Source organism: Eumetopias jubatus, unplaced genomic scaffold (genome assembly GCF_037043125.1).
Source record: "Eumetopias jubatus isolate StellerSeaLion01/CBP00866 unplaced genomic scaffold, mEumJub1_p1.0 scaffold_11, whole genome shotgun sequence".
Taxonomy (NCBI): domain Eukaryota; kingdom Metazoa; phylum Chordata; class Mammalia; order Carnivora; family Otariidae; genus Eumetopias; species Eumetopias jubatus.
The window spans coordinates 43,085,875-43,113,641 of NW_028274817.1; the positions used below are offsets into that span (position 1 = coordinate 43,085,875).

General features: G+C 46.4%; 1 protein-coding gene across 1 annotated transcript; it reads left to right on the forward strand.

Annotated features, from left to right (window-relative positions):
* The first annotated feature begins 4,099 nt into the window (after positions 1–4,099).
* LOC114202417 (glycine receptor subunit alpha-4) lies at positions 4,100–24,133 on the forward strand. The gene is made up of 9 exons (XM_028095593.1): positions 4,100–4,170; positions 7,744–7,874; positions 8,156–8,223; positions 8,865–9,088; positions 9,228–9,310; positions 10,394–10,534; positions 13,604–13,818; positions 17,915–18,064; positions 23,843–24,133. The coding sequence occupies exons 1-9, from the start codon at positions 4,100–4,102 to the stop codon at positions 24,131–24,133; spliced, it is 1,374 nt and encodes a 457-aa protein (XP_027951394.1).
* The last annotated feature ends 3,634 nt before the right edge of the window (positions 24,134–27,767 follow it).

Consider the following 27,767-nt stretch of genomic DNA (forward strand, 5'->3'; position numbering starts at 1 on the left):
TGGAGATCCAACTGAAACACTCTGGTTCTTGTCAGCAGATTTTTAAAAAGGCATTTGTCTTTGATTTCACCCCCCTCACCACCACCACCAAAAAAACCTTTTAACCTCAATGCTTTTGAGAAGTACCTAATGTACTATGAGTTCCATCAGACTGGGAACAGATCTTGCCTTCTGAGGTACCCCTCAAACAAGTTTCTACTTCAATAAGTGGGATACACAATATGAGGGAGTTGGGTCCAGGAAGGTATGCCAAATGATTCTCCAAACTTGTCCCCAAAAGTAAGCCCTAGAAATCACGGAATTAACCAAATAATACCCACCCCAACAGATATGCTGCCCCTCAGATTGAAGTTTCGGGAAGCCTGCTTGTCAGGAGGGCACAATTGTAATTTTCCTTGCATAGGGCTGAAATGCGACAGACTCTTTCCTGTAAAGAAACATTTATGAAAATGTGCTTAATCCATTTTTAGCAGCTCAGTAGTTTTTTCACGATGAAATAATATTTTGCCTATCATAGCTCCTACACAACCTCAACATCGCAATACAATCAGTTCTCTGGGCTGGTGTCGCCGTCAGTTGCAAAACAGAAAAAGGGTGTTATACATTTTGAAACGTGGAGAATCATATCCATCATAGTTTGACAATAAGAAGAGAGAAGGGAGGGTGCCTGGGTGGCTCAGTCGGTTAAGCCACTGCCTTCAGCTCAGGTCATGATCCTGGAGTCCCTGGATCGAGTCCCGCATTGGGTTCCCTGCCCAGCAGGGAGTCTGCTTCTCCCTCTGACCCCCTCCCCCTTCTCATGCGCTCTCTCTCTCTCTCTCTCTCTCTCTCAAATAAATAAATAAATAATTTAAAAAAAAAGAGAGAGAGAGAGAAGGGTTATGGGGCAAGGCTGAACACAACTTTGTAGCCTTCTTCCCAGGTCAGAAAATTCTAAGGTCATCTTCAGAGAGTATGGCTTCCTGTTAGCCCAGGAACTCTTGAGTGGGCATTTCCCTTGCCTCTTGTCAATTCCTAGCAGAAATTACCCAGTTCTTTGCCACCTCCCCCTCACTTCTGCTCCCAAAAAGTTTATTTCCTGAATCCTAGGAAAGCTGTTACCTGTTCATCATGCCAGCCACACATTTGGTCATCACTGCAGCCTCTCCTAGGAAAGGATCTTTCCTCCCAGCAAGCTGACACTGCTAATGCTCTCACCACTCAGGGATCCCACAGGGCACAAAAGAGGTGAGACCGAGACAGTGCACCAGTCCCCAGGGGCCTATGACTTCCATTAGCCAAAAATTTCAGATGACTGAGTATGAGGCCACAGGCCTAAGGGGCAAGAGAATAAAAACTGCTTCCTCATTTCTCCTTAGTACCATTACCTCATGCTGGTCCTCTGTCAGAGTGTCAAACTTATTATCCCAGCTTGACAAAGATGCAGAGGCACTGGACTCAGGGAAACATTTCTGAGCACCCAGGATGCATCTTTTAAGAAACACACACTAATTGCCTATAATGTGCCATGCTCTGGGCTGGGCCCCAGGGAGTTGGTGGATAATATGTCTCTGCCCTCAGGGAGCTCATGGTACAGCAGGGAAGAGAGGTAAGTAAGCAGGCCACTGTAGCTAAGTGTGATGGATGCTGTGAAGCGGGAAGGCCAGAGTCCTGTTGGAACACATTGGAGCGTCTCCCAACCCAGACTTGAGCGGTCAGTGGGGGTTGGGGGGTGAGGGCACTTCAAGAAGTCTTTTTTGAGAAAGTGACAATAAAGCTTAGTTTACAGGACTGGGTAGGAGCGGCAGGAAAATTGCTTTGGTAGAGGGAACATGTGAAACTACCCAGAAGCTGAAGAGACCGGTGACTCTAGACACATCAGTGGGACAAGCAGAGTGACCAGGTCATGTGGCACCTTGAACTGCAGCCTGAGAGCAAGAGGGAACTGTTGAGGCAGAGGAAATGACATGATGAGGTTTGGCACAAGGAGTGAATTACACAGAGGAGACAAGTGCCTCCCCACACCCCTACCTGCCCTTAGCTCCCTCATCAGGAGCTCTGTCAGGAAAGGTTCTATAAGGCTTGCTTCTGGCCTGTAGTCTGCCTGAGTGGGCATTGTGATGCTTACCAGCAACAAGGAGGGAGGGTGAACAGGTAAAGTGACTGCTAAAAAGGTTTTTAGGAAAATTAGTACTTTGGGGTTTTTGTACTTACTGGCCATATAATCGTTAGTTGAGGCTTATAATGTCCCTAGGCCCAATTCCAAAAGCCCAGCGCCCCTCCCAACAACATTTCAGTGTGTATTGTTTAAAATGATCTTTCCCTGTCATTTGTGATTTAAAAATAATAATAACCCAAACCAAAGGAGATACAGTGCAAGTTCTACCCATTGTTACCTTGTCATCATTACTCCCTCTAACAACACAACGGGGCCCCTAGACAGCTTGAAATCCCCACAAACCCCCATCTGGTGATGCTGGGGGGGGCATGCTGCAGTCAACTCTAGAATTGACCCCTACAAAGAGGCACCGACCCTTCCCCTGTGCACACTCAGAACTCAGCAGAGCTGGTGTGAGAGTTTCCGTTGAAGAAGAAATGAAACACCTTGGCTTCTCACTGTTGCGATTTAGAAGAGAGTGAGAGAATGGAGATAACAGGGAGATGGAGAGAGAAACCGAGGATGGAGAGAAAGTGAGGGCCAAAGAAGAGGGAGAGATAGAAACCAAAGGTGAGACCCAGAGAAGAAACAAGGAGGGAGGTGGAGATGGAGAGAGGAGAGATGGAGGAAAGCATCAGGGAGAGGAGGGAAGAGAGTGAAGGAAAAGAGAGAGGGAGAGGCACTGGGGGAAGCCCCAGAGCAGTTGAGCTGCTGCCTGGGAAAGTTTGGGGAAGGGTCTAGCAAGAGACATGTGGCTGCTAGAGCACCTGGATGCTGTAAGCAAATGGGCAGAGGCCAGGAAGGAGACAGACTCACCCTCCCGGCCTCTCTCATCCATTCAGGGCTGGGTGGCCAGGTCATTGCTCTTGGCCCCCTTGACTCCTCTGAAGCTTGCAAAGCTTGCTGTGTGCCAGGCTCGGTCTGGCCCTGCCAGGGACACCTATCCCTTCCCACAGCCAAGCTTGGCTGCAGGAAGGGTATCAGGGAAAGGGGGTTTCCAAGAACTACGGAGGGCTGGCCAAGCTCACCAGAGACAACCTGAGGGAAGAAAGCAGGCAGGGAAAAGGATGTGCAACTACAAGGATGAAGGAGATGGGGCAGACAGATGGACAGACTGACAAGCAGGCAGACCCCATATGAAGAAGATTTCAAAGTTCCCCTGTGTCATCCATGCCCTGTACCTCCATCCAGAGGGTGGAGGAAAAGCCGCCCCTGCCCTCGGCCTTCCTCTCGTCTCCTCTCAAACCTGAAGCTGTCAGCTTGAGAAAACCCAGTGGCTTCACCTAAACCCTCTCGGGTCTTTTATCCCCCCTTATAAAAATCATTAGGACATTAGAACCCCAGGCCAAAAGGGATGCTGCTGGGGAGCTGGGAGCAGCGCAGCCTGCATGAGCTGCTCCAGCTGGAGAGTTAGAAGCTGGACGGACCACCTCCAGCCCTCTCCCAGCGGCAGCCCAAGCTCCTCCCCAGCACACGGACATGCTCCGAACCCCACTCCAGCTGCCGGCGACTGTGCCTTTAAATTGCTGCTTTCGGAGGGTGCATCCAGGGGGAGGTGGGAGGGAGGGAAACATCTTCCTACCAGTCTCCCTCCTCGTTCCCCTCCAAGACTCTCCAGGTTTGGAGAGTGATTGCTGCCCAAAGAGAATCTCCTTCAGCTCCCTGGCAGGCGGGCTGAGGCCCTCCGGAACCCCAGGCGAGCCAGAGCAGGAGCCCGAAGGGTTATCTGTGTCAAGATCATTTCCAGGGGGCCAGTTTTGGCCCCTGACTCCTAACGACAGGGCAGAGGAGAAGAAAGCAGAGGAGGAAAGAGAGCACACAACTCCTAGCCCAGCCCCAGGGGCTCCTTGTGAGCAGACCAAGTTGGAGGAAAGCTCTGTACTTTCTGCAGCATTCCCCCTGCTGGGACATCCCTCTCACCTTGGCAGCCAGACTGAGAAAGGGCTCCAGGATCCCTGCGGAATGACAACTCTCGTTCCTGCAACCCTCTCCTTCCTTCTCCTCTGGACGCTGCCAGAGCAGGTCCTCCTCAGGTGAGCTGAGTTGGGGTGAGAAGGAGGTGCATGCAAACCCTGGTCGGGGGCAGTGGGGGCTTCTGGAACAGTTTCCTCTAAGTTTACAAAAAGCCCACAGTCAGGAGGGCTCCAGGGAAGGACACGCCCTCCCTTAACTGGGCCCCAGGAGCCTTTCACGAGGCATGCTGGAGCCCCAGAGCTGGTGGGAATTCTTCTGCATGGGGGAGAGCTTCCTGGGCCTCGGTAGGGGCTAGGTAGCCAAGCCCCAGAACGGAGGCCATCTGTCCTGCCATCCTGTCCTATCTTCCTACCAACGTGGTCACACACTGCTCAGATTCCTAAAAATGACACCAACATCTGTCAGTTGCCCACCAAAGAGGCTTCAGGTAGCAGGGGTTTGCCCTGAACCATATCAGAATGAAACTGGGCTGAGCAAACTTTGGCCCTCTGCAGTCACCCAGCCTGTGCACACATGGCAGCTTCCTGTCCCGAAGGGGCACTCAGTAGCTGTCATTTCCTGGGTTTCTGAGGGCAAGACATGCTTTGGGCTCCCTGTAAATGTCCCCTCCCCGCTCCCACTTTCTCATGAGACCAGGAGCCAGTCGAGGTGGACCGGGTGAGTTGAGGAGGAAAGATGACTGTGGCTTGGGCTGACCTGGTTCTAAGAAGAGTACGTCCCAAGGTGGCGGGTGCCACTGCAATAGATCTCCTCCTCCTCTTACCTCAAGGAGCGCACCAGGACTGCTTGTCTCTGAGGTGCCTCCCACCTCACAGCTTGCAGACACCCTGGCTGGGAGGAAGGTAGAGATGCAATACGTGTGGGGCAGCAAACTCCCTAAGAGCGAAAAGTAGCCCAAAGTAGAATGGCAGCTCAGTTGGAGTTGGTAGGAGGACTCAGGCAGGAGGGGGAATGCGGAGGGGGGGGTGGCTCACTGGCCCTCCTGGAGGGGAGACTGCCTCAAGGCCCAAGCTTTGATGGCAGCATTCCCACTTGAGCAACTAGAGCAAGACAGGACCTTAGGAAGTCTTGAGTCCAAGTCCTTCACTGTATCTATGGAAATGGAGTCCTAGAGATGGGGGATGACCTGTCCAAAGTCACTCGAGCACCCAGTAACAAATCAGAGTTCTCCCCTACCCCACCCCCAGGGCCATGCATGAGCCAGATTTTTCAGCTCCAGACCCTCCTGGGTCCTGCCAGTATTTGGGACTTTCCAGGAATGAAAGGGAGGAAAAAGTGGCTGCACACAGTGACTCTGCTCTCAGGCCCATAGACAAGGCAGCCACAAAAAACAAGGTCTATGACAGGAGTTGGGGCCCAAGACAGCTGAGCCCACAGCCTGTCACAGGGTCCTGGGGCTGGGACAACCGGGAGAGGTGACCTGAGAGTGGGGTTGAACATGGCAGCAAGGGTCTAGCTGCCCCATGTACAGGGCCATGTGGCCTCCCAGCAGGCAAGTGGCAGGCAGCCAGGAGCAACACCTGGCCAGCAAGGACACCCTGTGGTGAGGCCACAGACTTCTGCTGCTCTAGCACCACTACCAGCCTCTTCGGATTTTCAGAGCCTGCTTAAGCCATCTGCTCTGGCAGCCCCTGCTTGGGGCCACAGTGGCCTCTGTTCCCAGGGTAAGGGCTTCCTCCTGTTCAGAGGATTCAAGGAGGCAGGATTCTAGGAGGTCAGGATGTGGCTTCCACCCACCTTCCCTCCACTCTGATTCCTTGGCAGCCTATCCTGGGCTGCTTGCGTCATGGTGCTGTTGTAGATGGACTTAGTTTTGAAGTCAATGACTCTGGGTTAGAATCTTGGCTTTGCCATTTACTAGCCATATGATCACAAATAAGTTGCTTTCCTTGATGATCCTCAGTCTCCTCATCTATATAAGAGGGATAATAATAACCCTTATCCGGGTGGACCAATATGAGAACTAAACTCGATAAGGTAAGTAAAGTGCGTAGCATGGTGCCTCGGCTATTTTTATTATTTAATGTCTCATAGCACATATGATCTATATGGCTTAGCAGGGTACATAGATGTACTGGTAAACAGGGGCCTGTTGGCTCAAAGAGGGCTGGACCCAGAAGGACAGCAGTCACCCTGCCTCCCAGCCCCAGAGTTTGGCAGCAGCCGTGGCAGTGGGGGAGCTAGCTCTGGTGGCTAGCACACTGATGATGGCATGATGGAGTAGGAGGACCAGGCCCAGCCAGCAGTCCAGCCTGCGCTCAGCCCTGAGCCCTACGCCACCCTTCAGGGCTGAGCTCCTGGTCCCAAGTCTAGTTGTTGACTGGTAAGCAGATAAGCAAGCATGTGGAAGGGGTTTTGCTGCTCTTAGAAGGAAACTTGTCAGGGGAGAAGAGACCAGCCTCTAGATTAGGCCAAAGCACACTGGTCCCTTCCTCAAAATCAAGCTGCTAGGGGGAAAAGATGGAAGTTGACCTTCTCAGCATGGCCATCCTATTTGGGAGTCTTTCTTATGCTCCTAGGGCCCTGCTTCCTCACCTGTTTTGTTGCCAAAGTGAGTTTACAAGCCTGCTACTGCCCCAACAATGAACTGAGGTCCTGCTCAAAACATAGTTTCCTGCTGGAGCAAACACCAGAAGCCAAGGCTCCCTCTCTAGAAGCTGGGTCCCCAGCTCCTGAGTGGTTCCACATGAAGGCCAAGCAACTGAAACCAACTCTCAGAGATACAGATTGTCCTTCAGTCCTTCCCATCCTTGGTTAAGCTAAAACATTGAAACAGCCACATTATTTGCAGGGAGTTGTCATTCTTCTTTGAGTGCTTTTAAAGCACCTTCAGAAAGAGAATACTGGATGAGGCCTCAGCCCCTTGGGTTTGAGCCCTGATCTTGTCACTCACCAGCCTTGAGACTTTGGGAAGGTCACTACTCTTTTGGATTGTTTGTTTATTAGATTTCACATGTCAATGAGATCACATGGTATTTGTCTTTGTCTGACTTACTGCACGTAGCATAATGCCCTCAAGATCCATGTCGTTGCAAATGCCAGGATTTCCTTCTTTTCATGGCTGAATAGTATTCCATTGTGTATCTATATCTATATTATATCTCACATTTTCTTTATCCATTTATCCATTGAAGGACACTTAGATTGTTTTCTTATCTTGGCTATTGTAAATAATGTTGCAATAAGCATGGGGGTGCATATATCTTTTCAAATTAGTGTTTTAATTTTCCTTGGATATATTCCCAGAAGTGGAATTGCTGGATTATATGGTAGTTCTAGTTTTATTTTTTTGAGGAAACTCCATACTATTTTCTAGAGTGGCTGTTCCAATTTATAATCCCACAAGTCACTTTTCTCATCTGTCTTTGCCCCCAACACACTGAGAATTTTGAGGGTAAAAAGATCTCATATATGTAAAAGCACATTTTTAGGACTAACTACTGAGCTGCAGTGTTGGCTTATGGCTGTTTGTGATTTCCTCGTTTTGCAAATGGGTACCTAGAGATCCATCTTCTCCTATCTTCCTGCCTGATGGGGAGACCAGCCAGAGGTGTGTGGGGACAGGAAAGGAAAGGGTCTGTGATAAATGTAGAATACAACTGGCTTCAGACTTCTTTATCTCTCCTGTCCAGGGTGGCCTTGACAAAAGAGGAAGCCAAATCTGGGACCGAGGGGTCCCAACCCATGTCCCCTTCTGATTTCCTGGATAAGCTTATGGGGCGAACATCTGGGTATGATGCTAGGATTCGACCCAATTTTAAAGGTAAGAAGCATTCATCCTACAAAAACCCTTTCTTCCCCACTCCTTTTGGAAAGTTCGCTTTGGCAATTTGGGAATTGCCTACCCCATTGACAGGAGGCTGGAGGTACAGGGCTAACTCTTACAGTTCAGAAGGAGCTTCCCTTCCCTATTGCTTATGGGTCTATGTAGCTGGCACTGCCTTCTAGCAGTGCCCTGGCCTCAAGCTCAGGGAGGAAGTCCTGAAAACTGCGCCCAGCCTCCTGGAATGCCCTGCCAATATGGTTGTATTTTGCCACCCCTAGGCCCACCTGTGAACGTGACTTGCAACATCTTCATCAACAGTTTTGGCTCTGTCACCGAGACTACTATGGTAAGGAGTCTCCCTGTTCCCTGCTTCCATTCTAGTATGAATGAGAGAAGCCCACCAGATATTAAGCCTTTCCTCCCTCTGCTGTCCTCTCCCTGTCCTGTGGTCATGGCTAAAGCCATAGGATGTCTGAAGTTGGTCACCGGGAGATATCTTTCCCCAGCCTGGGTTTCAGTGGCCAAAGGCAGACTAGCCTAAGAAACAAATGGTCAAGCATGGGAGGTAGCTTGGTACAGAGCACAGACTTTGGAATCAGACAAACCTGTGTTCAAATCCTGACTCTACCATTTAATAGCTACGTGACAGGTTATTTAAATATCTCCTTGTTTCCATTTCCTCATCCATAAAGTGGTAATCATAACAATAGCCTCCTCACAGTGTTGGTGTGAGATTTAAATGAGACGATGCATATAAAGAAAGCACTTAGCAGAGCGCCCAGCTAATAGTAAGTGGTTAATAAATGTTTTTTCCCTTCCCATCTTTGCCATATCAGCCCAAAGCAGGCTCCTTCTCCAGTGGAAAATGCCCAATGCCCCTGAGATGTGCTCCCAGCATTTCCTCCTCATGGCCCTCCTGCCCATGTAGGCTTGCTGGGCCCCTGGAATAGCATTGCCTCTGATGGGCCCATCTGTGCACCCTCTCAGGACTATCGGGTGAATGTCTTCTTGCGGCAACAGTGGAATGACCTGCGCCTAGCTTACCGAGAATATCCTGATGACTCTTTGGACCTCAATCCCTCTATGCTGGATTCTATCTGGAAGCCAGACCTGTTCTTTGCCAATGAGAAAGGGGCCAACTTCCATGAGGTGACCACAGACAACAAGTTACTGCGAATCTTCAAGAACGGGAATGTGCTCTACAGCATCAGGTGCACCTGGTGAATAGCCAGGAGAGTTTGGGTCAAGGGGAAGAAGACAGAATGGAGGCTGAGGGGTGGGAAGAGTGTCCTCTGTGCTGTTCCAGGCCCCAGTAAGTTGATGTCATTTCTTTTCTACTGTCCCTGCCAGGCTGACCCTCATTTTGTCCTGCCCAATGGACCTCAAGAACTTCCCCATGGACATCCAGACATGCACCATGCAGCTGGAGAGCTGTAAGTGTCTCTAGAGAGTCACAGAACAAGGCCTGGAATACCAGGTAGTTAAACCCCTCTCATGATATTCCAAATGAGAAAAAGGCAACCCAGAGTGAGGACTTACCCAAGCACACACAGTCAGTTGTTGGCACAGATGAGACTAGGAGCCAGGACTCACTAACACCCAACCCAGTGTCTTTTTCCTTCCTCACACTATTTACTGGTTTGGCTCTTCCACAGGGCTGGGGAATGGGAAGGCACCAACTTTACATACAAATGTGCTTGTGTTGGTTTGGGGGGAGAAGCATTTGAAGGACACCTCCTCTGCCCAAAGTATTCCTCTCACAGTGCTTGAGGTAATTCTACCTTTACTCCGCCTGAGTTAAGACATTCAAGATACCTATAAAAATGCCAGAGTTGGCAGAGGGAGTACTCTTGAACCCTGATTCTTCATGAACACAGATAACTTTTGTAGAGAAGTGGGAGAAGACAGTTCTAGTATAGGACAGTGCCCAGGGTGGCAAGGTCAGCCAAGGGCTAACTATCTGTGAGCAACTTGGCATGTTCAGATGTTAACTCTCAATCTGCCCCAGTTCAGAGCCCTGGCTAGGAGTTTGTGGTGTGTACATTGTCCCATGTATGACTGGCAGGGTATAAATAGCTCCTTTCTCCCTGGGGTGAGGTGGCAGAAGCCCTAGCTCTGAGGCTGGCTCAGCTCAAGATATGTGGCCAGTACACATGCTTACTCCCCTGTGTTTGAGATACGGCAGGAGGTTCCCAGCTGGGTTCCTTGACATCATTCCAACCCTTTTGTCCTGCTTTCTAGGTCTGCCAGAATAATTTCTCTCTGTGCCTTTCTAAAGCTTGAGAACTAGGTAGAAGAGGAGTCTGGAATCTTTCTGATTTACCTAGTGAGGATGGGTCCATGAGACAATTGACCAAGTACCCTCTTCAGAAAGGTTTCCCTTTCCAAGATGAACACGAAGCTCCTAAAACCCAGGCCTTACCTCTTCATCTGTTCTTTCCTGCTAGTTCTAACTCTCTCCCTACCCTCACCCAGCACCACACTCTGCAGTCCTCTGCCATCTCTGTCACTTTTAGTTGGCTACACCATGAATGACCTCGTGTTTGAGTGGCTGGAAGATGCTCCTGCTGTCCAAGTGGCTGAGGGGCTGACTCTGCCCCAGTTTATCTTACGAGATGAGAAGGATCTAGGCTACTGTACCAAGCACTACAACACAGGTAAAAACCAGGATCTTTACTGACTGTGAGTCATAGAAGGGCCTCTCGATGGGAGGGAAGGGGGCAAGGTAGCTAGCTTTTATTGAAAGTCCAATCTGTACCAGATGTGCTAAGTGTTTCATATGCCTTATCTCATTATGGTAAGAAATCATCAGCCCCATTTTAAATCAATTGTCCAAGTCACACACCTAGAAAATGGCTGACTTAGAATTCAAATCCAGATCTAATTCCAAAGCCCATATTTTTGTCCCTGTCACATGCTGCAGAGGAGATGGGCCTGTGCCAGTGAGTGGCAGGAGTGTCCCACCAGTTCTGGGGCCAACTTTGTGTGGAAGGTGGGGAATCTACATCTGGGAGCAGCGAATGGCTGCGCTGAACCAGAAAGCACTAGACTTTAGGGAACTGGCAAGTTTACCATCCACACCTCATCCCACAGCCACCACTGCCCAACTCTTGAACTGGCTTATTTTCCCAGGTGTAAAATGTGAGCCAAGAAGTGGAGAAAGGTTGCTTTTCCAGCCTGAGCATCTGCTCCCTGCAGCTTCCCTAAGAGCTACTTGTTCCTTAGTTCCCCTGGCAATTTGGATACAAAGTGCTATGACCCTGAGATAGAGGCCAGAGGCTAAAGAGGAGAGATCCTGGATACCTCCTATAGTGGACTGACATGCTTTGGGTGTCACCCTGTGAATATGTGTGTTTGTGTATGTAGGGTGTGCAAAATAGGGAGAAGAACAAGCCATTGAATTTAGAAAATGCTGGTGGGAGTGGAAATTGGTAGAACCTTTACTGGGGAGAAAACTGGCAATTTGTATATAGGTCAGTGGTTTTCAAACTCTGGTGTGCATTATATTTCCCTGGGAAGCCTGTTAAAATGTTGATTCCTGGGCGCCTGGGTGGCTCAGATGGTTAAGCGTCTGCCTTCGGCTCAGGTCGTGATCCCAGGGTCCTGGGATCAAGTCCCGCATCAGGCTCCCTGCTCCTTGGGAGCCTGCTTCTCCCTCTGCCTCTCTCTCTCTCTCTGTCTCTCATGAATAGATAAATAAAATCTTTAAAAAAAAATAAAAAAAATAAAATGTTGATTCCTGGGCACTGCCTCTCAGAGATTCTGATTATGTGCACTTGGAGTGATGCCCAGAAATCTGCATTTGAGCAAGCATCCTGAGGATTCAGTTGCAGATGGTCCAGGGGGCATACTCTGAGAAACTGTAAAAGCTAAAAATTTTTCCCCTACCTGTTGACCCAGGAATCCTACTCCTTGGAATTTATTATAAGGAAATATTCCAAATATCACTGGGTCAGTGCTTATACTAGCAAAAACTTGGCACTCTTCTAGATATCCACCAATAGGACAGAGATTAAATAAATTTCACAGTGTGTCTGCTTGGTGGAATATTATCCAGATGTTAAAAAAGATGCCTGCAAGTTGCTTATATCAACATGGAAAGTACAAGTGGAAAAGGCTAAGATTCAAAGTTGTATACACAGGATCATTATATTGTGGTAAAAGAAACAAACCAAAAGCATGTGTTTAAAAATCCTGGGAAGAAATAGCACTAAATGTTTCTAACATAGAGTGATACAATGGATAAAACCAAGAACTTTTGAGTCAGAGCTGAGTTTGAATTATGGCTCCACTATCTACTAGTTGGGTGCCCTTGAGAAACATAACTTAATCTCTTTGAGCCTCAATATCCCTATGTAAAATGGGAAATAATAATTTTACCTGCCCCAAATAGTTGCTATGGAATTTAAATGAGATAAACTATAAAAAGTCAGGGCACTTAGTAGGGGCTTGATAAATGTGAGCTTACAAATATTACTGAGCTTATAAATATTATTATTTTTCTCTACTTCTCACTTTTTTCCTGTACTAAACAAGTGTTAATTTTGCAATTAAAAATAAAACCACCACTACCAAAAATATAGATAGATAGATAGATAGATAGATAGATAGATAGATAGATAGATGATAGATAGATAGGATAGATATAAAATGAGGGAAGGAAGGAAGCAAAGAAAATATGGTACCTAGCAAAGCTATGTCATAACAAGAAGCCTGGGATGAGGTGGACTCAGGGAACAGTAGGAGATCACAGCATCACACAGTATGTCAAAGCCATAATCAATCATTGATGAAATTACTAGCCTTGAGGAATCAGGTCTGATAAGAGCAAGCCTAGTCCAGAATAAAATAGCAATATACACATCCTCTGCTTTTTGCTTTGGTTATCCTATACCTCTGCCACAGGGAGAAGCTCTGAGCTAGGTTTTCTTAGCCTGAGGGCATGGGAAGCTGAGCAAAATGAAGATGGCTGGCAGAGTAGACAGAGCACAGGTACATGTGCTTTGGACCAATGCACTTTTTGTTGGTGGGATAGAATGCTGCTGCCTGATGTTCTCTGGGTACCCACTGCCCACAGTCCAGAGCTGGTCTCTGTTGGACACTGTTTCCAGATATTTCCTATCCAGCTCTTATCACTTGCTTGAGACACAGGCAATGTTTATTTCAGTGAATCTTTGTTGCTAGAGATCTTCTGGGGTACCAGCAAGCTCAAGCAAGGCTGCTGAGATTTGGGCAGAGTCTAAACTCATTGCTTTGTTAATAATGATGATAGTGCCAACTACCTATAGCTCAACTCCCCAGATACATTATTTAATTTAATTCCTACAATGATGGAATTGATATTGTTGTTACTCTGTTTTACAGACAAGGAAACTGAAGCTCAAATAGCTTGGGTGTTTTGCCTGAGGTCACACAGCTAGTGAGTGGAAGGTTCGGGATTCAAACCCAGGCATTCTGGCTCTGGAGCCCTTCTGTTCTTAATCTTCTTGCTGTGTGGTCAAGTGGAAGGCCCTCTGCTGGAAACTAGTGCTTAGAGCAAGAGGTCAAGTCTTTGATGACTGCTCTGAGAACTTCCTCAGAACATGCATTTGGTGTTCGTGGGTCCATCTTGAAAAGCTCATTTATTTGCCCAGTTGAGGTGCCCATAGGGATGCCCTAGTCCTGCCCCTCAGGCTCAGCTCCAGGCTGGGGACCTGAGGCCTGATACATCACCTCTTTCCTTGCAGGGAAATTCACCTGCATTGAGGTAAAGTTTCACCTGGAGCGGCAGATGGGCTACTATCTGATTCAGATGTACATCCCCAGCCTACTCATTGTCATCCTGTCCTGGGTCTCCTTCTGGATCAACATGGATGCTGCCCCTGCCCGTGTGGGCCTAGGCATCACCACTGTGCTCACCATGACAACTCAGAGCTCTGGCTCCCGGGCCTCTTTGCCTAAGGTGAAGAAAGATGCAAGGGACCTTGCTTGCCATAGAGCTCCCCATTTCCCTTTCATCCCCTGTTCTCTTCTGCTCACTATTTGCCTTAGATTTAAGGTAGACGAGAGCCATTGAGCAAGAACAGGTGGCCAGAGTTTTCTCTTCCCCTACAACATACGACTAATGATATTGCTAAAGTTGTGGAAGCTGGGGTTGTGGGTGTTGTCTGGCTAGGGAATGAGTAGAGACAGTGCCTGACTTACTCTAAATTTCATTAGGAAATACTAGCATGTCCAAAATCAAAAGACCCTTAGCAAGTAGAGAGTCCCACTCCCTCATGGTACAGATGAGGTAAATACAGCCCAGAGAGATAGAACGACCTTTTCAAGGTCATGCCCCAAAAGAAAAAAATATATATATAAGGATTTTAAACCAACATCTGTCTCTTACTATGTCAGAAGCTGGACACTATTACAAAGACCTCTAGAGATAATGTCCATTCTTTTAGGGTGGGGAAATTTTGAGGTAGCAAATAGCAGTTAAAGTCAGTGGACTCTGAACATCTGTGGCCTGGTGATGCTTTGATTACACAGAGAGATTTGTGCTTATGAGACTGGGCCCAGGTTCTTCCTGCCTTGTGCCTTCATGTATGAAATTTAGAGGTCACATCAATGTCCTTACACTCAGCAAGGCTCTGAGAAATCAGGGAGTAAGCTTATTCATTCAATAAATATTTATTGAGCATGTACTATGTACCAGGCACTATTCTAGGCCATGGAGAAATAATGGGAAGAAAAAGCAACATAGTTCCTTGTGGATCTTACTGTGAACATATGCCCTCTCATTTTGATTTGATGGGAACCAGGCCCTGTGATCTCCCATCTCCCAGTACTTATTCCTAAGAAGATATTTACAGGGGAATTAAACAGGGGGTTATCTGGGCATCCATGGTGAATTTACAAATTTGCCATGGGGGTGGTGTAGTGGTTAAGAGTAGGAGATTGGGACTGAGGGTTGCTGGAGTGGTGGGGGGGTGGGAGGAATGGGGTGGCTGGGTAACAGACAGTGGGGAGGGTATGTGCTATGGTGAGCGCTGTGAATTGTGCAAGACTGTTGAATCACAGATCTGTACTTCTGAAACAAATAATGCAATATATGTTAAGAAAAAAAAAGAAGAAGATAGCAGGAGGGGAAGAATGAAGGGGAGTAAATCGGAGGGGGAGACGAACCATGAGAGACGATGGACTCTGAAAAACAAACTGAGGGTTCTAGAGGGGAGGGGGGTGGGGGGATGGGTTAGCCTGGTGATGGGTATTAAAGAGGGCACATTCTGCGTGGAGCACTGGGTGTTATGCACAAACAATGAATCATGGAACACTACATCAAAAACTAATGATGTAATGTATGGTGATTAACATAACAATAAAAAATTTAAAGAAAAAAAAAGAGTAGGAGATTGGAGTCAAGCAGATTTTGGTTTAAGTCCCAGCCTCATCATTTACCAATGGCAATCTTAGTTAAATTCCTTAACCTCAGTTTTTTTACCTGTGACATGGGAATAAGAATATTATCTCTTCCATAGGGTTATTGCAAGAAATAAATAAGATATTGTATTAACACAGACAGCAGTGTTTAGCACCTAATAACCACTCAATAAATGTTCGTTATTGTTATAATTGTTAGGTGTTTGGGTGAAAAGAGTGGAGTGGTGGACCTAGGGCTAGAGCAACCAGTGAAGTTCCCAATTATTTTTGAGTTGCTGGGAAACTTTTGAGGTAATCCAAAGGCCTCTAGTAATAAATGATGACAAAGCTCAGATTAGGATCAGGTGTCTCAGAGGAAGTTGTCAGAAACTATTTCTTATAAATGTGTTTCCTAAATGGACAGGGGTATTGAAGAGGCTCTGAAAGACAGATGGGGCTTAGGCAAGGACCAAGGACCAGAAGGGGCTGTGATGGCTGTGGTGTGGTAGTAGCCTTGTAGGAAGACTAGAGGCAGAAAAGTAGTTCAGATCTTAGAAATGTGTCCTAGTTTATTGCAGCTGCCACACAAGAAGGAGATTCTTCTCTAACCCGGAGAGGTTGCAATTAGTGCCTCATTCTTGCCAAGAGAATTTCCTTTTCCAGCCCCCTCCTGTGAACAAGCACAATCTGTCTGCTCCTAGGACTCACTTAGTTTCCTCATTCGGAAAAAAATGGACTTTGTTGGAGGGTTGTTTGTTTGCAGTATTTGGTGCCTTCTCATCAGATTTTGATGACCTTTTTGTGGCCTCATTGGCCAGTAAGCAAAATATGTAGGCATTCACCCCAAACTAAATAGACTCATTGGCCAGCCCACAAAGCAAGGGACTAAGTCAGGGAGCTTCTGCTCCCTTGAGTTTGTTCATTAGATTTAGTGGGAGCCTTAAGGAAAGAGATGGAACAAATTCAGAGGCTTCTGAAAGGCACAGCAATTTCACTCCCCATACAACTCCATTATTGACACACTCATTAGTAATAAGATTTTATTTCTACTGCTTAAGGTGTCCTTTTCTTTTGATGGTCCAAAGCCCTTTGTGGACTTCCCTTGTCATTACCTCATTATGGGTTTTCAGAGCACTTACTCGACACAGTGAGACTGGGAGATGATGAATGAAATAGGTTGCCCTCTTAATAGGTGGCAAAGTGGAAACACCAAGGGATACTTAATCAGGGGTGCCTAGCAACCCACCACTACCACCTTAGCGGAATTGCCTTAAAGGAGACAGAGCAGGTTTTCTCATCCTTAGCACTATTGCCATTTTAGACCTTATAATTGTGTGTGTGTGTGTGTGTGTGTGTGTGTGTGTGTGTGTGAGGGGGTGTCCTGTGCATTATAGGATGTTTAGCATTGTCCCTGGCCTCCACCCACTAGATGCCAGTAGTAACCCTTCCCAAAATTGTGCAACCAAAAATGTTTCTAAACATTGCCAAATGCCACTCAGGTGAGGAGGTGGGGTAGGGGGGCATAGCAGGTTAAGAACCACTAAGGTGGAAGGTTATCCAGTGAGACCTGCTCCTTACCTGGAGCCTATAGCACCCTCGCTGCCCAACATAGCTGGTGAAAGAGGTTGTCTGTCATGAAACCTACTCCTACTGGGGAGCCCTATGAGGTGGGCTCAGCTGCTCAAAACTATATAGGAGTCCATCTGGCTGAGGGGGTGAAAGGACTTCATAAACCTAAGTTCTGTACCCCTCCCAGCCCCATCCAGCTGAAACCCCATTCTAGGAGAGGTAGGTGTTCAATCATCATGAGGGAAATGGGAGAGAAAAGTATTTAAAGGCTTCCAAGGCAGGTAGGTAGTGGAAGGAGAGCCCTAAGAACCAGATAGGTAGATGCTAACAGTGCCTTGAAATTAGAGAATTGTCCATAGCCGGGGGTTGGATGTCACTCCCTTGGGCCACTGAGTTCAATTCTTCAGCAGGTCCTCTCATAAAGATCAGCAGGAAAAACCACAGTCAAGAGAATAATGGGGGTGGAGGAGGGAAAGGAAGGAATTCCTAGTCTGATATTGAGACTGCAGCCTAGGTGAATGGCAGTGCCACTAAATTGAAAGCCCAGAACCCCCAAATCCGAGTGACACCTCCTCACTGGGCAATCTCAGCTAAGATTTTTCCTCTATAGGCTTCAAGTGTCCTCACATGTTTCACATGGGAATAACAAACCCTGCCCAATTTCCATCAGAGCTGTGAGGACACTAGGAGATAACAGAAGGCAAACAAATGCAGTGTTCATGTTTGTTGCTGTTTATTGAAAGAAGAGAATCAGAAGAAGAAAAGAATGAAAAGAATAATAAGAAGCAGAAGCAGGAACAGAAGTATGAAAGGAACAAAGAAAGAAAGGAAAAGAAGTGTAGGGAGGAAAGTCAGATAGAAGTGGAGGGTGGAGAGTTCAGAGAGGTGAAGGATGATGGGTAGCCCGATCTCTTTGACATGGGCCTTCAGGCAATGGGACATATCTTGGAAAGCTTCTTTGAACACCAGAAGAAATTCAGGATAAAACTGAAGAAGAGCAGACAGTTGGTATGGGCTGGCGAACCACTGGATGGGCCATGGAAGGGCTCCAAGAAGGTTGATTGCTCTGTTGGTGGATGTTGTAGGTGTCCTATGTGAAGGCAATCGACATCTGGATGGCTGTGTGCCTGCTCTTCGTGTTCGCTGCACTACTGGAGTACGCTGCTGTCAATTTTGTCTCTCGTCAGCATAAGGAATTCATACGACTTCGAAGAAGGCAGAGGCGCCAACGCATGGTAAATATAACTAGGGAGGGGCCCACTTCCTTTCTCCTTTGGACTCCTTCCTCCCTACTACTCCTCCCACAAACCAAGACTCCATATAGGGCTATAAGGACTAAAAAGGCAATCAGGAACCCTGGATTCTAGTCCTAGGTTGGTCATAGATAAACTGAGTACTTTAACCTCTTTGATTCCATTTCTTTATCTGTCCAATGGGACATTAATCCCTGTAGGGCAGTCTAGGAAAGTGATTAAGAACATGGACAAACAGAGGCCCTGGCTGGCTCAGTCAGAAGAGTATTCGACTCTTGATCTCGGGGTCATGAGTTTGAGCCCCATGTTGGGTGTAGAGATTACTTAAAAATAAATAAACTTTTAAAAAGAGAGAGAGCATGGGCACAGTTCCTGGCACATAGTAAGCACTGAAAAAAAGGTTAGCTCACATTAGAGCCTTATCAAGTTAGTCAATATGAGATTATTTTGAGAATTAGTAGTAATGGTTGTTCCTGGCTCTCCCCTCACCCAGGAGGAAGATACCCCAGGTTGCCATACATTGATTGGTGGTTAAGAATCCAAGAGTCATGCACAGGGACCTTTCTAGGGGAGCATTATAAAAGGGTCCCTATAGTTAAGCTGGAATTGGAAAACCACTACTTGCCTCTTCTGGCTGTTGGATTTCTTTGCCTTGTTCTTCATTGGGCACGTCAGAGTTGTTGGGTGTATCAGAGTTGTTGGGTGTGAGTTGTTGTTCTCCCTCACTCTTGTTTGTTAACCCCATTTCTTCTACAGTAGAATGATCACCTGGGGAAATAGAAAGCTTGATGCCCTGAACAACAGGCAGTTTGCCCCTCCCCATTACCCAGACAATGGGTGCTAGGTATGTTGTCATGACAACAGAGGTGCCTGGGCCACTCACCTGGAAGCAAGTGCCCAATTATAAGCAAAGTCAAAATCCTTTGCTGAGCTACATACTGGCCCCTTAATCATCAGACACAGTTCTGGTCTACCTTGAGCTCTGACTCCTTGTTTTCTGCCCAACCTGGAGGCTGTCAAGCCAGAGGAGATGCACTATGACTTCTGGGAGGTAGAGAAAATGATGATCTGACCCTGCTGGCTCCAGCCTACTGGGGCCACTCTAGCACTAAGACTTTTCTCTCTTCCTAACACACACCTCCCACCTCAGCTGTTCCTGGGGTGCCCCGACCATATGTCCACACTAAAAACATGTTTAAAACTACCTCCGGGAACTCATATCCCTGGCTAAGATCCCTTTCTGGTGAGAGCAGGGCTCCTGTCTCATCTATTGGTTTGTCAGAATATATCAATTCTTGCCCGGACCTTAGTCAGGCTCTGTGAAACACGCCCTCTAGTGGATTGATCCACAATGGCATCTCCTTGAGTAGGACTCCTTCAAGAGCTTATTAAATAAACGCTTTCTTATCCCATGCTGAGGGTTACAAAAAATACATACAGACTTAACAGAAGGGAAAGAAAAGAGAATGCTCCCTTTTCTAAGCTAACTCTCCACCCCTTCTTTAGCTGTGTTAAACCTGCCTGCAGTTACCAAAATCTTATCTTGATAGGGGTTTTGATCTTGATGCCTTCTCAATGCCTACCTTGAAAAAGAAGAGCCGGCTGCCAACCAGTCTCCAGTGTCCCTTTGCCAGCTAAATTGCCTGTGTGGGTGTTCCAGCAACAGCAGGCTGCTGCAGTTACTGTAGAGCTACTCCAGGTTGACACTAGTCCCGCCCCCCTCCCCTCACCTCTCTGACCCCCAACTGCCTACAGCTCATCCCCTTGTGGTCATATATCAATAAGCTGATCCTGATATCATAATGGAGTCTGTCATAAGCAGTGCTCAATTATTACAAAGTTGTAACAGCGGCCTGGGCCCTGCTTAGGCTCCTGGATCCTGCCAAAAAGTGGGCTGGGCTTATTATTAATGGTAATACAACCTGAAAATCAAAACCTGTGCCATTAGCCCATGTCCTTTTTCGAGTTTCTTTAAAGCCATTTCCATCCCAGTGGAACTGGAGCAGGAGTCCTGGAGGTCACTGAGCAAGCTGGAAAAGTTGATGCAGAGTTCATCTATTTCTAGAACCTCTCTCTGGGCCCTGCCATTCCTGCTTAGAAAAGCAAGTCTTTGGTCTGAAAAGAGCCCTCTTAGGGAAGGGGTGAACATCTATATGATTTTCAGGGAGCCCTTAGCCAAGAGCAAATTAGGAGTATTTTAGGAGCCAGCCAGCTATTCACCCAGCTCCAGGTTTAATCATATTCTTCTCTAATCTCTCCTCAACCACCCATCTCCACCGCCTGGTGATTTCCCTCCATGTCACTGTCTAAAGTAGTTTAATTTCTTTTCCATATATTTCTGCTTTGTCTTCCCAGCTAGCCTATATGCTTCACAGGGAGGGGTCTCTCTTTTTTATAACCTCAGCACACCCTTGCACCAGGCTCTGAACGTAGCAGCCACGTTACCTACTCCACCAATCTTTGCAGGCTCATTGGCGAGGGCTCTCTTTCAAGCTGGACAGAGAGGAAGCCTTGCCATTATCAACAGAATGACTTGAGAAATGGAAGAAATTTCAAAATACTGCCGAGTCCTCTCAGGGGTTTGGTCCCAGAACCCTGCTTGCCTCTTTCCATCCCCCCAGCACCCCCCATTCTTCAATCTGTTCTTTTCATTCACTTCAATACATACCACTGAATACCTATCACTCTTTCCCATCTCCACACCTTACCTCCCACACTGTGCATTCCTTCCCCAACTTGGCTTTGGACTATCTTTATTCTCTAGTTCCCCAGCCCTCCTCCCTATAGATAGCTGCAACAAAAATGTTCTATTTCAACAGCCATGGAAGCCACAAAGTGATGTTTAAGTCTCCATTATCTCTCCCCAACAAACACACACACACACACACACACACACACACACACACACACACACACACCTCAGAATTTGGCTTAAATAGATAATACTCATATCCAGAACCCCCACCCTTGGATTTCAGGCCACTTGTCTTTGCTCTCCCAACTGCAAATGGTACAATATGTTAAAATTAAAAAAAAGCCAAGGGCAGCTTACTCTAGTGGTCACATTTTTTCTCCCATGTGACATAGCTTTTTTTCAGCCTGGGAACTATTTCCAAATAATTCCCTTTAGATTTACTATGATTGGAGAAAAGGAAAAGTAATTAAATCTATAGAAACAGAAACAACAGTTGGATTCAACTTTCTCTTTCAGAGCCTTTTGCAAACAAATATATTCCACACTTTTATCCTCTAGCTGAGGGGCTGAGGGGATCAGAATGAGCAGTGGAGAACTGGGGGTGTAAGGGACCCTGAAATGGAAAACAAAAGAGGAAATCATTTTATTTACTCCCTAATTTTTTTAAAGATTTTATTTATTTATTTGACAAAGAAAGAAAGCACAAGCAGGGGGAATGGCAGAGGGAGAGGGAGAAGCAGCCTCCCCGCTGAGCAGGGAGTCTGACAGGGCTCCATCCCAGGACCCTGAGATCATGACCTGAGCTGAAGGCAGACGCTTAACCGACTGAGCTACCCAGTTGTCCCTACTCCCTCATTTTTCAATTACTTGGAAGATATCTTGTTTTCCTCTGGTTCTTCATTTCTAAAATGGGTCCAGCACAAACTATGTAGGAAAAGTGTGAAAATGAACGAGAAAAAACCAGGTGAGATGAGCCAAGGCCTCTGGTGACAGATTATGGAAGTAACTTTGAGCAGAGAGCTAAGGTTGCCCCAACCACAACTCAGGGTCAAAGCACAGCCACAGTAGTGAATTGCCTCTGATCTACACACATACAACTGTCTCCACAGAGATTGGCAAAATTAAAGATCAGGTAGCAAAGCTCTCTTGTTGGCTGACTTAGATTCTTTCTTATGCCAAAAGTGCCACTTTTTCTAGAGGCTAATGGGCACCAAGCCATTGTGCAGGGTTGGGGCAAGGAGTGATCGTTTTTCCTGCCAAGCACTTTGTAACTGAGTAAGACTCTTTTCTGAGTAGACTCTTCAGTTTGAGACCCTGAAAGGATGTTGGCTTCATGAGAACAAAGCCATTCCCTGTCCTATATTCTGAAGCATGTGGCTCATCAGTCCATTCAGTCATTCAACTGATATCTACTGGGTGCCGACTAGATGCCAGGCACTGTGCTGGGGACATGGCAGTGAACAAGACCAATGCCCTTTCCCAGGTTTGTCCTATGAGCTCACAGGAAGGAGAGAAAGAGATGGGATCTGTTAGTGAATCTGTGGCCTGAGCTTTCCTGCCCCCTGATGCCTAGTGACAGGCTCAACCTTCTAGTGATGTAATAATCAAGGGCTACTGGGACCCACCAACATCAATATCTCATCTACGAAGTCACTTTTCAGTGTGTTACCATCGTTGCAGAGGTCCCATTATAAAGACCCTATGATGTCCTTCTAACTGCACAATGTGTATAAAACCTACTTTATCCACATTTTATGTGTATCTATGGCATATTTATTCAATATACATGTATACTATTCTGTTTTAGCGCTGAATATCCTGAGTCTCAGGAAGCACTCAGTCCTGGGCAAACCAAGAAGGTAGTTGGTATCATCCCACAAGGCAACATTTCACTTCAGGTGATTTCTTAGCTAGCTGAAGCTTTTACTGCTGTAAACATCAACACTTTCAAAAATTGTAACCATCTTTGAATGAAGTATTTTTAGGTTCTGGTATATATTTACCTGTCTCATGTCTAATTTCCAGGCTGTGAACCATCACTTCTGATGGCAATGTGTGCTTTAGAAGTAGACAAAATTAGGCATGTCTGGTTTGTATATAAACTAAGAGTAAATAGGCTCTGAGTAGGGGCCTGAAGGCTCTCATATGAGTAAAGCTCTCTATTAATCACTCAGGGGCTTTGACCCTTTTTCTCCTCTCTTTATTTCTATGTCTCCCGTTCCCTCTATTTCTATCTCTGTCTCTGTCTTCCTGTCCTTACTTCCTGGCTGTCCAGCTGTTATAGCTACTTAAGGTTGTCAGCTGACTATTGGATAAATGAACTTTGTGTAGTCTGCTACATTTCTTAATGCTGATATAAAATTTACTTCCCCAGTGCGAATGTGTTCATCATAATGCATATATTGTACATAAATGGAATGTGTATTGGGTAATAAATGTTATCTTAGATGTACTGATCCCTTTGTCAAAATCTGCTGATTTGCAGAGAAGCACATGTATTTGCAATAGATTATCAGCTTTACCCTAATTTGGATGACCCACTAGGTTATTTAAAACTTCTGTAATTTTCAGCTTTGAGTTGAGATAAACAATTTTTTAAAAGATACTGTATACAAGGAGAATTAATTCTGCAGCTTTTGAAAGTCATTAAAGTCAAGTTCACCAAGTCCAAATAACTAAGCTGTGCATTCTAAAGGTATTATTGTTCTGTTTACTCTGTTGATTACCAGTCAGAGATAACTTGAATTGAGATATCTTTCTCACAGTGGGTTGGCACTTCACTGGGTTTTAGATGGCTGTAAATGATGTTATGCATTTTAAAAAGGCAGCCCGGGGCTTATCTGCAAATGAAATCATAATATATACTATATGTACCATGTATAGCTGCTTAGCATACATCTATCAAATGAATAGTTTTGTGGCCATAAAAAAAGCATGCAGTGGGCCTGTGTACCTAGCCACCAGTCTGCATAGCATCACCTATGAGATATATGTGTGTGGCCTGGTCTCTATCCTTAGATAGAGCTGTAACCTCAAATTCTGTCTTTTCTTCCATTTAATTTCAGGAGGAAGATATCATCCAAGAAAGTCGCTTCTATTTCCGTGGTTATGGCCTGGGCCACTGCCTGCAGGCAAGGGATGGAGGTCCAATGGAAGGTTCTGGCATTTATACCCCCCAACCTCCAGCCCCTCTTCTAAGGGGAGGAGAAACCCTGCAGAAACTCTATGTGGACCAAGCCAAGAGGATTGACACCATCTCCCGGGCTGTCTTCCCTTTCACTTTCCTCATCTTCAACATCTTCTACTGGGTTGCCTACAAAGTGCTACGGTCAGAAGATATTCACCAGGCACTGTGAATAGGGTGAGGGCTAGGGAGTCCAGATTTTGGCTTCCTGCTTCCTCCTGGGTGGGCCTTCTCCCTCCATTAGATTCCATCAGGGGCTTGGACAATTCATTTCTCATCGCCCACTCAGAACCTCAGTGGCCAGTCCCAAAGCTATGTAGGTCTACACTGCATGGTGCCAATGGTGGCTGTACTTAGAAAGATGACTCCTCTGCTCTAATCTGTTTTTTCTTCATGTTATCCCATTTCTCATGAGAGCAAGTTTTGGCCATGTTCCTGGGGCAAGGATGACCTTCTTCCCTTGCTGGAGCCTCTCTGTTTTCCAATTCTCCAGTGGAGAATATTCAGATCATTGCTACTATATTCTGCCATTTGTTATCTTAACCTGCACCATTCTTTGCCCTGCCACCCCCACCCAGAGCCTGGCTTTACTCTGCCCTCTGTCACTCCTACCACAGGCTCAAAGTCTTTCCATCCACAAGTGCTGCCCTGTGTGACCCAGTCAGTTTTCCTTGACTGAGGGAGGAAGGCAAAGTGACAGGTTCCCCACCTCTCAGCAAGGTTGGAACAGTCATGAGCTGCACTGAGGTAGGGCACTGCTGTATGACTCAACAGAGAGGTCTTCAGATCTCATAGGATACTCAACACTGTCAGAATGGGGGCAGGAATCTTGGACTCTCAAAAAAGCCACCCTTCCATATCTATCTGAACTTCCAGGTCTCAGAAATATTTGTTTTGTTCCTTACCATTCAACTTTGTCCAGGATAAAGTGGGCTTCAAGCTTCCCAGAAAGGAACTAGGCATATAGAGGACCCCTATCCTGGACAAACATTGGCTTGACCAACCTCAGGGTAGTAGTTGTAGAAGTTAAAGAGCCATAAGTTGGAGTTATTTCTTAACCCTTCTCTTGTTTCCCTTCTCATTCCACAGTGAAGAAGGGTGGCAGTCAGTTGAAGCTACCAGAAATGTCAGAATAGAGAGGGTATGGAAGAGCCCATTTCAGGCCTAAAATACCACTGGGACATGGGGAAGCATGGGTCTGGTATGCTGAATCCTTTGAAGTGACCCAACTATGAAGAACTGAAAAAGGGAATATTAGGGCGCCTGGGTGGCTCAGTTGGTTAAGCGACTGCCTTCGGCTCAGGTCATGATCCTGGAGTCCCGGGAGCGAGTCCCGCATCAGGCTCCCTGCTCAGCGGGGAGTCTGCTTCTCCCTCTGACCCTCTTCCCTCTCATGCTCTCTATCTCTCATTCTCTCTCTCTCAAATAAATAAATAAAATCTTAAAAAAAAGAAAAAGGGAATATTAAAGTACAGGGCTAATAGCTGGAAGACAGGTGATCAAATTATCTCTTAAATATCTTGTCCTTTTCTCTGGACCTAGAATAATTAACTAGGTGAATCCAATCTCTCTCCCTCTGCTTCATTCCTCCCTCCCATTTCCTCCCTCTCATCCTCAAAATTGTGTTCTAAGTTGAAAGTAAATAAATCCAATGACCAAAGCAAATCCTATAGTCAAAGCAAATATTCACCTTTCTTTCCCCCTTTGTCCTATTGAGCTTGTCTGCTCTTTCCTGTTCACTGAGATACTCCTCTTTTCTGTCTCTTGGCTTTGAGGAGAGGATTCTGGGCTTACCAGGGTAGCTGGACCAGGAGTTAACCTTACTGATGATATTAATTATAACTCTGGTGCCAATGAGATTCAAAACTAAAGGACTGGCTTAAGGGAGGAGATTAAATTAAGAGGGCAGAGAGTCGCTGTTTTCCCATTTCTGCCCAGGTAGTGCCAATCAATGAGAGGCTACAAGCAATACCCCTTTGAAAGGAGCAGAGAGTATCTCTTTGATACTCTCCATGGCAGGGCTGGAGTGTCAGGCTGCTGCAGCCCGAAGGCGGGGGTAGTGGGGGGTGGACTATGGAGATGAGCTTACTGCACAGAGCTCTACTTGTTATAGATCTTGTCCAGATGGGCCAAACTGCACAAATCTGCCCTGTTGGAAGTCTCAAGAACAATGCCCTGGAGACAGCTACAGCACGGAGCAATAGAGCCTGCCCAACTGGGACTCAGATCAGGGCATCAGCTGGTGCTGGGAGCCAAAGAAGCCAAAGTACCAACCAACATAATAGCCCAAAGGAGTCCACAAAGCTACTCAGAGGCAATGCCAGGTGGAAGGTACTGTCCCTTCCCATCAGAGCCCCCAAGGGGAAAAGAGAGACACATGGTATCAGAATCAGGTGCAAATGGCTTTCATTTTCCTCCCCCTTCCCACACATGCATGGGGGAAGGGAGATGGGAAAACTGGGTCCCGCTAGAAACATCTGACACTTAGCAATCCACTCAATCATGACATTCTTGAACTTGGACCCTTTTCACCACAGTGAGTTGGCAGGAGGTGATAGAAGAGACTCACCTGAAGGTCACTTCCATTTACCCTCACAGTACTTACCCCTCCAGAAACCTGGAAGAACTACTGGAACCTACTTTCTGACTGAGTCACATATAAAAGTGATTTTAAGTTTTACAACAACATTTTTTTTCTTTTTTCTTTTTTTTAAGTAGGCTTCCCACCTAACATGGGGCCTGAACTCATGACCCTGAGTTCAAAAATCATGCTCCACTGACTGAGCCAGCCAGGCGCCCCAAAACAGCATGTTTTCTAAAGGGGAAAAAAACTTCCTGGGTGGCTCAGTCAGTTAAGCAGCTGCCTTCAGCTCAGGTCATGATTTCAGGGTCCTGGAATCGAGCCCCCCATCGGGCTCTCTGTTCAGCGGGGAATCTATTCTCCCTCTCACTCTCCCTCTGTGCTCTCTCTCAAAGAAATAAATAAAATCTTAAAATAAAAAAAAGAACAGGCAGTCCCTCTTCTCCTCCCGCCACACACTATACACACATTTCAGTCAGACTAACTCTACTTTCAGCTGATATATTTAGTTCACCATAATATTTTGTTTGGGGTAAGGATAGGGGAAGCAAGAAGAGAGGTTACTCCTGCTTATAAAAATATGAGAAACAAAACTACATCATCTACAACTTTCAAAGGTAATTCATTTAACAGGTCAAGGAGTGTTAGAACTGTATTATTTGAATAATAGTATATAAGAAGACTTATTTTTTTGAGAATAGTTCAAAACGAAGGACAGTCATGACAAAGGAATCTAGCAATTGGGCATCTTTCTGACTCTACGCTGTCCTTTAAATTATCAACCCACAGAAGTCCTGAATCTTTATTAGCCTCCCTCCCCTTTCACTTACTGATAATGCTTTGCTGACTGATCATAGTCTTATCAGTCTTCAATTTAGCATTGATCCTAACTACTTCAGGCAGTGAGAATTATTATTATAAAGACAGCCCTGTCCATCAGAAGGGCAAGAATGCTTGGGACCTTTGGTCACAGCAGCACATTTGCTATCTTGACTGCATTTACCACTATTCCCACACAGAGAAACAAACAATTGGCTCTTTTAGAAAACTAATCTCTCATGGGATTCCCCATAATGCAACTGGGTCAATGGATCACAAAGTCTTGGAATCCCAGAACCTGGCACAACAGAGCTTGAAGGGCCTTCCCGGATCATTTAGTCTGGTCTGCTTATCAGACAACATGGGGACACTGAGGGCCTCCAGGCCCTAGTTGTAATTCCTTTTT

Bases quoted from the DNA above. Each gene is read 5' to 3' on its own strand.
- LOC114202417 (XM_028095593.1), top strand. From the start codon at position 4,100: ATGACAACTCTCGTTCCTGCAACCCTCTCCTTCCTTCTCCTCTGGACG. The intron at 9,089-9,227 runs GTGCACCTGGTG...TGTCCCTGCCAG, and splicing joins AATGTGCTCTACAGCATCAG to GCTGACCCTCATTTTGTCCT. The intron at 9,311-10,393 runs GTAAGTGTCTCT...TGTCACTTTTAG, and splicing joins CACCATGCAGCTGGAGAGCT to TTGGCTACACCATGAATGAC.